This window comes from Priapulus caudatus, unplaced genomic scaffold (assembly GCF_000485595.1).
Source record: "Priapulus caudatus unplaced genomic scaffold, Priapulus_caudatus-5.0.1 Scaffold1360, whole genome shotgun sequence".
NCBI lineage: Eukaryota > Metazoa > Priapulida > Priapulimorpha > Priapulimorphida > Priapulidae > Priapulus > Priapulus caudatus.
In genome coordinates, this window is record NW_014578421.1 from 38,337 (window position 1) to 50,870 (window position 12,534).

Sequence of the window (12,534 nt, forward strand, 5' to 3'; positions counted from 1 at the left end):
TAATAACGCGAAATTGTCTAGATTTTGAACGAGATTCGTTGTTTGCGGTAGTTTGATTTGAGTCCTACTGATTCATGTCTCGCTTTTCTTTTCTACAACAACTTTCTTTACTCAACTATTTTTTTGCACCTTTATACAGCAAATATTCATTTACTAATGAAAAACTAGAATGCTTGCGTGTTTGTATAGTGCATGTAGAATATCAAGAGTAAGATAATAACCCATGGGTCATTATCTTACTCTTGAGAATATGTATACGTTTTCCATATGCGAAGGAAACTGAATTGTCCTCTAATAGTACGCAGCGCATGTACAATTACCAGTACTTTCTCTAGTTTATCGCAATGAAGACGGGCGAAAGGAGACGAAACATGAGAGCAGAGAAACAACAGAATGTCAAATGAATCAGAATTACGATGAAGCTATTTATTGACAAACCATACATGTCTAGCGACAGCTAGTCCCCGTAGGATAAAGGCGTTTTGTATCTACACTTTTAGCAGCTTTACAGCTACAAATTTATTTTTATCAGCCGAATATTCTCGTCACGTTTACGTGACTATGAGATCGTTTGCTAAGGCACTATATGCAATGGCGGCAATAAAGACGGCTGTCTGTAGCGGAGGACCCGCGCCGTAGCCCAGCCACTACCATGTTGTGAACAAAGAGCAGGCAGCCACGGGGGTCCAATCGTGCAAGCAAATGGATATCAGCACTATGGCAAACGCGGAAACCGGGCTTCGGTTCCTTATTCTTCCATCATCCTTGGACGACGGGTTGGCTGGTAAATAAAAAGAGAAGAAAATTATCGATGGGAATATAATCGCCGTGTTTTTTCTTATAATATGATGAACCCGATTTTAGGCGATTTCAATAACTTCAATGGTCGAGGAAAACAATTAGGCCCGCCAGATGCTTATTATTTTAGAAATGTAATGAATATGAATTTATATTATTATCACGATGTGTTGCATTTGTATATATATATTCCTATACTTACAGCAGAGCGCGTAGAAAATCCGGCAGAGCGTGCAGCAACTCTCAGCTTAGCGACGGCAGACTCCGCATCCTCAGCGCGTGCCTCAGCCTCCTCCAGCTCAGCCTGCGCCTTGCGGAACTTGGCCAGGTTCATGTTGGCCACCTCCTCGGCCTCGTCGATCTGGCGCTTGTAGAGCTTGATCTTCTCGTTGAGTCGCTCCAGCATGTCCTGCATGTGAACTTGATTCTTCTTGCCATCCTCGATTTGCAGGGACAGATCCTTGACGTTGCGGTCGGCCTTGCGGTAGTTCTTCTGGGCTTCGTTGAGGCGGCGGCGTTCAGCATCCAGCTCGCTCTCCAGCTCGCGCACGCGCTGTTCCAGCTTGGCGATCATCTTCTTGCCTCCCTTCAGCACGTTGGCTTCAGCCTCATCCAGACGGACCTGCAGATCCTTTAGCTGACCTTCTACAGACTTGCGGGCCTTCTCAGCGTGGCTAGCATGTTCCTGCTCCTGGCGCAGCTCCTCTGCCAAGCGGGCTGCATCGGCAACGGCACCTCTGGCTTTCTCATCAGCAGCCTTGAGCTCATTGACGGTCTCATCAAGATCGGCCTGCATGGTCGTCATGTCTCCCTCCAGCTTCCTCTTGGCGGCGTTGGAAGATGCGACCTGGCTCTGGAGATCTCCCAAATGATCCTGAGCCTCGTTCAACTCGGCTTCGACCGCGCGGCGGTTGCGCTCTGCCTGCTCCAGGGAAGTACGCGTCTCCTCTAGCTCAGCATTGATGACATTGCAGCGGCGCTCGCTGGCTCCAAGCTGCTCGCGGATCTCTTCCCTGATGCGCTGTTCTTCCTCAATCTGCGACATCAGGTCGGCGGCCTCGCTCTGCAGCTTCTTGAGGTTCTTCTGAGCGTCGGCGTTCTGGCGGTTGGATGAATCAAGAGCGACCTCCAGCTGGTTGATGTCATTCTCAAGCTTCTTCTTCATGCGCATCGCCTCCGCCTTGCCCTTGGCCTCGGATTCGAGGCTGGCTTGCATGGAGTCAACAGCGCGCTGGTGGTTTCTGCGGGTCGTCTCAAACTCCTCGTCCTTTTCGGCGAGACGTCTGTCAACCTCCTGGCGGATCTGGTGCAATTCGAGTTGACCACGGACGACCTTGGACTCTTCCTGTTCCAAGGCGGCTTCGGCTTCCTCCAGCGCTGCCTGCAGTTCCTCCTTCTCCTGCTCGAGTCTCCTGCGGGCCTTGTCCATCTCGTGGACGCTCTTGCCTCCCTCGCTGAGTTGATCAGTGATGTCCTTGATCTCGTCAACGAGGTTCCTGTTCTCGCGCTTCATGGCTTCCACAGCATCGCTTGCCTCGTCGTGTCCTGCCTTCGCCTTGAACAGTTCGGTGGAGACGTTGCGGCATTCGCGCTGGGAGGCGTCAAGCTCGGCTGCCAGATCATCGCTCTTCTGCTTCCACTCGTGGATGGTCTTGTCGAAGTTGCGCTGGCGTTTCTCGGCGGCGTTGGCTGCGCTGGTCGCACGCTCAACTTCAATGGACATGTCGTCCAGATCGTTTGAGATGCGCTGCTTGGTTTTATCCAGTTGGTTGATCTTAGCATGAGCTGCCTCGAGGGCATCCTCAGTTGCCTGGAGCTTGGCTTGGAATTTACGCCTGTTAAATAGGGCAGTAACAAGCAATTAATGAGATTTGCTTTATTATACTAATGCTTATTATAATAAGGTGTACTTTATTATGTAAAATGTAAAGCAAACGTGACCTGACTGTAAGTAATTATGATAATATGCTAACTTGCCGTATACGCAATGACTTGATTATATATCATTCACGCTACCGATTAAATTACTAGACTTACTTAAGCTCCTCGGCCTCTGGTCCACCACCTCCTAGACCCTCACTCTCAACTCGCGCACGCAGGGTGTTAAACTCGTTGTTGACCTTGGCCAGTTGCCTCTGCAGTTGGCTCTTGCCTTCAGCCTCCTCTTCTAGCTGTTCGCGCAGCTGCTCGGCATCGTGTTGAGCATTGCGCAGCTGGGCCTGCATGGACGCCTTTGCCCTCGACTCCTCGTCGACTTGTCCGCGCAGCTCCTCCAGCTGAGAAGCTAGTTGGGCCTTGACTCTTGTAAGCTGGGTAACCTGAGACTCGGCTTCCTCCAGCTGCCTCTGTAGGTCGTTGATCTCGTTGCTGGACTTGCTCTTCTGCGAGTTCATGTCGTTGATGATGCGAGCAGACTCGTCAAGCTTCGAGTTGGCCTCGCTCAACTGACTCTCGAGAGCCTTGGACAACTTCTCGGCTTGTCCCTTGCTCTTGCTGATGTGTTCCATGTTTGCCTTGCAGTCGTCCAGCTCAACCTTTACCTGTGCCTTTTCTTTATCGATCCTGGAAAGAATATGGCAATGGGGAGTCAATTAGCCACAATTTTTAAAGGTTATTGTAAGAGAAAACAATAACAATAAAATTAGAGAGACGGATATTACATGAAACAACATATGATGAAGTTAATGTAAATCGAGATTGAATATGTGTTAATTGTTTGCTAGTATCTCGGTCAAAAACTTTACGTACTTGGCCTTGGTCTTTTGAAGCTGGTCAATCTGTTCACCCATCTCACTGATTGCGTCATTCTGCTTCTTGCGCAAAGATGAAACCACAGCCTCGTTCTGCAGAGCCTGCTCCTCAAGGTCACGACGGAGCTTGGCCAACTCAGCCTCACGCTTCTTGTTCAGCTCGACTTGTGCGCTGGTGGCGCCTCCTGCTTCCTCAAGGCGTTCAGTGAGCTCCTCCAACTCGCGAATTGCATCGGCCCTCTGCTTCTCAACCTTGGAGCGGGCTTGTCTTTCGGCTTCCACCTCTTCCTCGATCTCCTCCGTGCGGCCCTGCAGTTCCTTGATTTTCTTCTGCAGCTGGTGAACGATTCCTTGTTCATCCTCGCATTTGCTGCCCAGGCCGGAAAGCTCCTTGTCCTTTCTGCGGACGTTTTCCTCGAGTTGCTGCTTGACATGCTCCAGCTCCTCTACTGCCTCCTGTGTCATCTTCAGGTCGCCCTCGACCTTCCTCTTTGCTTTCTCTACGTCTCCACGGACCTTCTTCTCGCGTTCGAGGTTGTCCTCCAATTCATCAAGAGTCTGTTCCAGCTTGGCCTTGACCTTATTCAGGTGGTTGCACTTGTCCTCTTCCTTCTGAAGATCCTCGCCAGTTCTCTGTAATGTACCAGTTAATTAAATAATAACGAACCCTACTCATGTATATGCATGGCACTTTCAAACTAGACAATATAAATGGGTGTAGTTCATTATTGTAATGCATGCTGTACTTACCGACTGTTGTTCACTAAGGTTCTTCTTCTCTTTGTTTCCCTTGGCAATGAGTTCCTCCATCTTGGCGATCTCTTCGTTCAGCTGCTTGATATTGTGTTCCTTAGCGTTCTTCTCGCTCTCCATCTTCTTTAGGGCACGCTCTAGTTCTTCGATCTGACTTCTGAGATCGCTGCATTCACCCTCGACCTTTCTCTTAGCATCACCGACAGAGGCAGCTCCCTGCTCCTCCTCAGCTAGACGGTCTTTCATATCCTGGAGGTGGGATTCCAGGTCGTGTTTCTGCTGCATCAGCTTGGTTGCACGCTCTTCAATGTCGGCAATGGTTTCGGATTCGTTGGCGCAGCGAGCATACAGGTCATCCTTTTCCTTTGTCACCTTGGCAACCAGCTCCTCCTGCTCCTTGCGGATCTTGATTTCCTTGGCCAGCTCCTCTTTAACCTTCTCGAACTCTTCCTTCATCGCATTTATCTCATCCTCCTGGCGGGCAATGCTCAGCATGGGCTTCACCTTTGTGTACAGCTTCCACCATGGCCAGTTGCGGCACTGGATGTACTTCCTGACGTTACGCTGAATGACGGTCATTGCCAGACGCTGGGCCTTCATCACTATAAAGAGAGCTCTTGTCTGCTTTCCACGGACCCAGGCCTGGGCGAGAGTAATAATGCGAGTGATGCGGTCGTCACGCATTTCCTCAAGCTGACCTAGAGAGCCGGCCTTGAAGAAGACCTTGGTATGGCCGAGCTTGTACATGTTCGTGTCCCATTGCAGTTCGGAGAGAATTGCTGCACTAGCATCCTTGCTGTCGCAGAATCCCTCTGGGACAGCATTTGGGGCCAGAATCTTGTATCTGTAAATAGTTGCATTCAGAAAACAATAGAAATATAAAAAAGTTAAAAAAAGTAGTAAATTAGTGCAGTAGTAATTGCGATAAAAATAATTATATGTATACTAGATAGTGTTAATCAATACCCAAACGACTGTGTTGAGTTCTCGTATTATAATTTGCTAACCTTTGCTTGAAGTCTCCATATACCAGTCTGTTGGGGAAGCCCTTGCGGCAAATACGGATTCCTTCCAGTACACCATTGCAGGTCAGTTGGTTCATGACCAGTGCGGCATCAAGAACACCTCCTTCCTTGTTCTCGTTGGGGATGATGCAGCGCACGAAATGAGGAGCCGTGGCATGCAGGGCCCCCATCAACTTGTTCAGTTGTTCCTGAAGAAAGGAAATAAGGTATAAAGCCGCGATGCCCACCCATATATATTTCAATTACACGTACATTTCTCCACATATGGACATTTTCAAGGCATATAGCGTTGTCTCAAAATGTGGGTTCTTACGTGAATAACTATGGACGTGTTTCAGAAGATACCATTTACTATGAAATTTTAAATTACAATTGACCTGTGATTACGTACTCTGTAGAGAGCAGACACGGTCTGGAAGGCTGATCCCTTCTTCCTCTTTCCCTTGCCACCAGTGTCTTCATCGACTTGCAGCTTATCAGCAAACAGGCGGGCAAGCAGTAAATTGCCATGAGACTTGGCGAATGTAGTAGCCACAGTGTCGTTGATTGGATCCTTGTTTTTTTCCAGCCAGTGGTTGACGTTGTAGTTGACAACGCCAGCGTAATGGACAACACCGAAGTGAGCCTCCTGCTGTCCTGCCTTTGGCGGTCTCGGCTTGGAGAAGCTCTTGGATTTACCGAGATGGTTGACCTGCATCTTTTCCAGGAAGGTCATGTCTGTGGCCTTGGGGAACATAGATTCCTCCTCAAGAATGGCGAACACTCCCATGGGCTGAAAGCAATACGAATATTCATAATTCGGTAATGAAATTGCAAACTTTTCATTATTGAACAAATTTTATGTATTAATTTGTGTTAATTGATAATATCATTTCTTTTTAGCTATTTACACTGCGCGTTTACCTTTTCAATCATGTCAATGCAAGCTTGCAGATCCAGACCAAAATCAATGAAGACCCAGTCGATGCCCTCACGCTTGTACTCTTCCTGTTCCAGAACGAACATGTGATGGTTGAAGAACTGCTGCAGCTTCTCGTTGGTGAAGTTGATGCAGATCTGCTCGAAGCCGTTGAAGTCGAAAATCTCGAAGCCAGCAATATCCAGGACGCCAATGAAGAACTGCTTCTTTCCAACAATGGCCAATGTCTTGTTGACATTGTCTACCAAGGCGCGGAACATGCGGTCGTAAATAGCCTTGGCCAAAGCGCCGACACCGTTGTAGCACTGCTCCTTGGTCTGACCCTTGGTAACGTACTCTGAGCCGACCTTGACGCGCGGCTTCAGGATGCCCTTGACGAGGTCAGCATCAGAGATGCCTAAGACATGGGCGACCTTGCAGGCTGCTTCGGTGCCGTCGGCCTCTGCCTGTTCCTCCCTGGGCCTCTGCTTGAACTGCATGACTCCCATGTGCATGACAGCTGAGGTGATCTTGTAGATATCCCATTTATCTTTATCAGAGAAGCCCAAAATGCCGAAAGCTTCCTACAAAACAATAATAACAAAATTTAAACATGGAATTTAATACCACGATTAGAGTTATTTTGGGGACTAGGAACAATGCTCTAGAGAACGTATTGTCTTATTGGCACTTACAACCATACGTGCAAAGAATCAACGACAATAAATAATCAAAGTTGCGGACATATTTATTGTTATTTTATTCGTTAGGTACGGGACTTACGTCGGTCAATCTCATCTCCTCGCCATCGTCGACTCCATCAATAAACGTCTTGCCCTGCGCGATGAAATAGTAGGTGCTGACGTCATCTTGCAGCAAGCACTCACCTGAAATGGAATTTCCTCTAGTCATCAATGCGAAAAAAACCTATGTGCGATTGTACTGCTCACGTACGTTCAGTATGCGTTGTTATTTTCTCAGCCTTTCCCGCTTTGAACGTAGGAAACGCATACCCGGTTGCAATATATTCAGGTAATCTCAGGACAAGTTGCTATTTTTACACATCTCATCATCTTTCACGCTGCAAACATGTATCCAATTATATACTTTGTTCGTGTATATTCTACTTAACAGTTGCTATTTTTTTAAATATTTGATTTAGTTACGGTTTCTTCTTACCTTTAGTCTTTTCGATGCCACCAGATGACAGCTGGTAGAAGATGTGGTAGCTACGCTCGAGCGGGGCCTGGGAGACGACACGTGACTTCTCCAGCAGATCTGTTAAGTTAATGTTTTATCATAAATTAATTGACAGCTCTATGTAGCTACGCTATCATTTCCCTTCTTCATCGTAATTGTATACGGTGATGAGATAGGACAGTGGCATTAGGGCATGCCAGAAGACATTATTTTTTTACACTATAATTTTTATCCTCTGAATTGTGATAAACTACAGTATTATATTTTATAATATTAGTAACTAATAGAACAATCCCACGTTGCCTGTTTTGCAGATCAAAGGTATTGTGATGGGAGATAGTAGGTTGAGTTGCTATCCCAGAAAACGATACTTAATTATGTACACCTCCAAAACATATATATTGTCATGTTATGTCAGTTGCGGTTTTTATACATACAAGATTCAATATCGGCTCCAGCCAGTTTTCCAGATGGGCCAAAGTGAATGCGGATGAATTTACCCTGAAGGAAGACAAACGCATTATTAAACTAAAGTTTAAAAGCTTTTTGAAAGAAAACTTTTTGAAAGAAAATAGAAGAATACACATCAATGCCTATATTGGCGTAACAATATTTGCATTCTATCGTCGTACGAATCACCTATACTTTTAATATTATATTATATATTATAATTATTTTATTTTTTATTAATTACATTAATTTATAATTATATTATAATTAATTAAATAAATATATATTATACTTACGAAACGGGAAGAGTTGTCGTTTCTGACGGTCTTTGCGTTACCGAAGCTCTCAAGCACGGGGTTAGCCTGCACGATCTGTTCCTCTAGACTTACCTGTAGAATCACAGCAACCACCACAGAGAGTTTAATCACAGCAAACACCGAGGATTACATCGGGACAAGTGGCTACTTTACCATAGACATCAAAGATCTTCTTTCATCGACGGAATTCACGTATAGTGAATTATATATACTAAACGTAACTCGCAAATTCGCATTTCGTATGCGTATATATATATATATGATTGTAAGGATAGTTTGGGAAGATGAATTCGTGATTTAGTCTTGACATGACATAATGTGATATGACGCTTGTCCTGTGCAGCGTGCGCACCGTAGTAGTAAAACATCGGTAAGATTTGTAAAGCGCTCTGACTGCCGTGAATGCCTCGCCGACAAATAACTTAAAAAGGTCAAACACTAAAACACTTGAGGTTAAAAAAAACAACATCGCGGAAAAGAAAACACGTGATTAGGAATCCAAGTAGCTAGGTTCACCTAGCTGTGCATTCCTCTTCAACACGAACACATGGGAAAGTGGCAACATGCACCCCAAACACAAAAATTTAAACTTAATTCCTTATTGTTACCCGCTCTAATGGAGCGGGTGGGGTCGCAGAAAGACGTAAAATCAGGTTCCATAAGAAAATCATGCGGTAGAAAAGTATTCCGAAAAAAACACTCGACATCTCGTGCAGGAAACGCAGACCGCCACACGAACGAGGATACATTGAAACGAAAGGGGTTACAAGTAAGAGATTTTGTTGAAATTCGGCCCGGTGAGCAGAATCAGAACATAGCACACAGTTTCACAACTTTATGTAAGGGGATGTAAGACACGCGCTCGAATTCGATGGGATTTTCATAGGGGAAACAGAAAATTATAGGTGGGGAGAGCACACGCATTTAACGCACAACAAACCTTCACTTCACCCTCCTTCTTTTTGCCGGAGGCCGCCACAAGGGCGAAGTAGGAAATTACTTTCTTCGTGTTCTCAGTTTTACCGGCACCAGACTCGCCTCTGTTTCACAAAAGTTTCACGAATATACATAAAACCGAAAAAAGGGGTCACCCGCATCAATGCTGCGTGCCCGGAAGATTGGTTTCACGGATGTATAGTCCACGAAAATACATTAAATCAACGGAATAAAAACGTCGGGATTATTTAAAAATACAATAAAAATTAAATAAAAAAATCATGATGGAAAAATATCGCGAAACGCGGCAAGTTCGAAAAGGGTGTAGAAGAAATTGTAAACATGTGATCATTGCAAATGTAAAACTGTGTAACACGCAACCTTAACGGCTAACCTTCTAGATATTCTATCCCTCATTCTCGTCTCTCAACACCCGATACTTACGTGATAAGCATAGACTGGTCCTCACGGTCTGAAACGTAGTAATAGCTCCTATAAGTATGGTGAAATTCAGCACAGATACTAACAACAGATGGAGCCTCAGGACAAGAAAATCGCCAACGGTAAGGACGAAATAAACGACGAATCGAAGAATGGCGAAAGATGTAATTATATATATATTTATAATTATATATATATATCTATATATATATATATATATAAATATATATATATATATATATATATATATATATATATATATATATATATATATATATATATATATATATATATATATATATATGAGAGAGAGAGAGAGAGAGAAAATGAATTACTTACTCATCAACATCTCAGCGTAGGCGTTGTCGGCGACGGAGAACAGATGTGGCGGCATCTCTGGGCGACGCTTGCCACGGTATTCCTGCACGACCTGGTCGATGTAGATCGGCAGCCTCTTGTAGGGGTTGATCACGACGCAGAAGAGTCCGGAGTAGGTCTGCAGATAGAAACCACTATTAAGTTCTCTAAAAACCGATAAGGTCGATCGGTACTTGACCTATCAGTACTTCTTGTAGTCAATATTGTAGCGCTTGCAAACATGACGACGAACGAGAAAACATTAACATGAAGACCATGAACACCATGACCAAAAACATGAAGACCATGTTGCAATTGTCAGCTTAATAACTGTTGTTACTTACGTAGATCATCCAGGCGTAGTAACGCTGCCTTAGGTTGTGCAACACCGAGGCGTCGTTAAGGTAGGTCAAGTTGGCCATGTCTTCTGCCTTCTCGTACTTTGGCGGATTCATCTGCTGCTCTTGACCCTCCTTCAGCACTTTCTCCTAAAATATGGAAATGGTGAAATGACGAATAAGTGATCGTACGCGTGTCCGGTTTCGTGGAACCGCCTGTTAGCAGCGATCGGCGAGAAAGGTCGGAATTTGAAAAGCATTATGACATTTAGTCTACGTATATACGCTTACAATATCACTTTTTTACAGTTTTGTTTTGCAGGAGAAAATCGTTTAAGCGATTCCATTTCTCGCAGGCGATCGACGAAAATCTATGCGCCTTCGAAATTGTTGTTGTACTATTGTTATAAATTAAGAAATAATGATATATATATATATACACATTACCTCGCCCTTGACAATGAGGGTGACCTTGTCTCCCGATCTCTCCTTCAGCTCACCGATGACGTATCCCTCCTTGGCATTGGGCACCCACCAATTCTTCTTGCCGTCGAACGGGATGTTCTGCTGCTCGATTCTCATCTTGTCGCTGGGCTTCAGGAACTGCCACGGGTCCTGCGTGGCGAGCTCTTTCGTGCCCCATGGCAACGGTAGCGGCTGCGTCAACATGGCGTTCTATGGTCTGCAGACGGCCCAAGTGGTAATGCAGACAAGGGCGGTAGTAGCTGTTGATGCATAAACACACGCGGATGACGTCGTTCGTAAAAGCTGGTAAATTTCGCATTACGATGATATTGTACATATCTATGTTCTACATAATCTACGCGGATATTATATTATACACTGCAGATATTATGAGATGTAAGCACAGGGAACATGCGGGTCTGGTGTACGCTAACGATTTGCTCACTGCTACCATAGCTCAACTCTTACGTTTAACGAAACGGCAATTATTTTACATCGTTAACGTTTTCCGCTATTAGTATACGGCACTAGAGCCAAAATGATTCTTTGAAGATAAAGTATTATATAATAGCACATACCCTTAAACACAGCGTAAATATTTTCGACAATTCCTCTTGGACCAAACTATGTTTTTATAGCAAATTTTGCGTTTAGCACTGCAGTTATCATATAGGCTTGTAGCTTTCTGAAGCTGAGCATTCAAGACACCGATAAGTGTTCATGTACGAGAGAAACTAGCTATTACGAAGCAAAGCAATGCATAGTGTTGTACTTACGGTAGTCCAGTCGGATCTGCTGCCAGTTCAACGAGATATCTGGTCTTTTATACCAGAATTGCGGAAGCCGACTCCTTGATAGCGTTTGTCACGCACGCTCCTATTGGCCAATAGTTTGCATTCTTTCACCGTGGCTCCAATCAAAGACAATGGTACATCGACCAAACATCGACCAAGCTCGAGACAAAAAGTGATCTACTGTGAAGACGAAAATAGTTCCCGTGACAGTGTGGGTCGTCAGAAAAGGCCAGGGGTGCATGGATACCCATGTGCATATGTGGGATTTAAGAGTTGAACTATTTTAAGACACTTATATATATAGGTGTCACGTAACTGCAGTTAAACAGCGGGAATGCCAGATGCCGCTATTAAATCATAACCGTATGCGAATTATAAACTTTTGTCGTATCGTGTTATTGCGCATGTCGATGTCTTTTAGTAGGTTTAATTTTTAATTTTGTAATTGTATACTTCATATGAAATCCTTTGATTTGTAACATAATGTAAATCAATTGCTAGATAATATGTTGAATCGATAGCGAGAATAGAGCAGAAGGAGAGGAGAGGTGGTGAGAGCGGTGGGACAAGAGCGGATGCAATAGTGCGAACGCAGGAGACGGCAGCGAGAAATAGGGAAAGTAAGAGAGAGAGAGGGGAGAGGGGGGAAAGAGAGAGAGAGAGAGAGAGAGAGAGAGAGAGAGAGAGAGAGAGAGAGAGAGAGAGAGAGAGAGAGAGAGAGAGAGAGAGAAAGAGAGCACGAAAAGGCGATAGCGAAAATAAATACTATATAGATGGAGAGAGCAGGAGAGCGATATTTTATTGTTCTCATCGCACGTGAAAAGTGGGTCGGTCGGTATGACGCACTCACAGGGTCTATGCACGAGCACGGCCAGAGCGGTATTTCATTCATGAGGGGAAGGGGTTTCACTTACATGTTTTATTTATCGATTCATTTGATCGGCTTTGTTGTGTTTTTTGTGTGTTACACGTGTATATGTTACTGAGCTTTTTTTTGCTAATATTTTTTTTC

The 12,534-nt window shown here is 44.8% G+C and overlaps 1 protein-coding gene across 1 annotated transcript; it reads right to left on the bottom strand.

The window, feature by feature from the left end:
• Window positions 1–403: 403 nt before the first annotated feature.
• LOC106816369 (myosin heavy chain, muscle-like) lies at window positions 404–10,988 on the bottom strand. Its single transcript, XM_014820964.1, has 17 exons — window positions 10,711–10,988; window positions 10,270–10,413; window positions 9,908–10,064; window positions 9,572–9,599; window positions 9,132–9,231; window positions 8,171–8,263; window positions 7,862–7,925; window positions 7,404–7,502; window positions 7,008–7,111; window positions 6,230–6,808; window positions 5,718–6,098; window positions 5,309–5,514; window positions 4,299–5,145; window positions 3,547–4,181; window positions 2,836–3,360; window positions 1,001–2,633; window positions 404–781 (listed from the first exon to the last, which is right to left on the bottom strand). The coding sequence occupies exons 1-17, from the start codon at window positions 10,930–10,932 to the stop codon at window positions 749–751; spliced, it is 5,850 nt and encodes a 1,949-aa protein (XP_014676450.1). The 5' UTR covers window positions 10,933–10,988; the 3' UTR covers window positions 404–748.
• Window positions 10,989–12,534: the final 1,546 nt, after the last annotated feature.

Bases quoted from the DNA above. Each gene is read 5' to 3' on its own strand.
- LOC106816369 (XM_014820964.1), bottom strand. From the start codon at position 10,932: ATGTTGACGCAGCCGCTACCGTTGCCATGGGGCACGAAAGAGCTCGCC. The intron at 10,065-10,269 runs GTAAGTAACAAC...TTCTATCTGCAG, and splicing joins ACTACGCCTGGATGATCTAC to ACCTACTCCGGACTCTTCTG. The intron at 9,232-9,571 runs GTAAGTATCGGG...TTTGTGAAACAG, and splicing joins GACCAGTCTATGCTTATCAC to AGGCGAGTCTGGTGCCGGTA.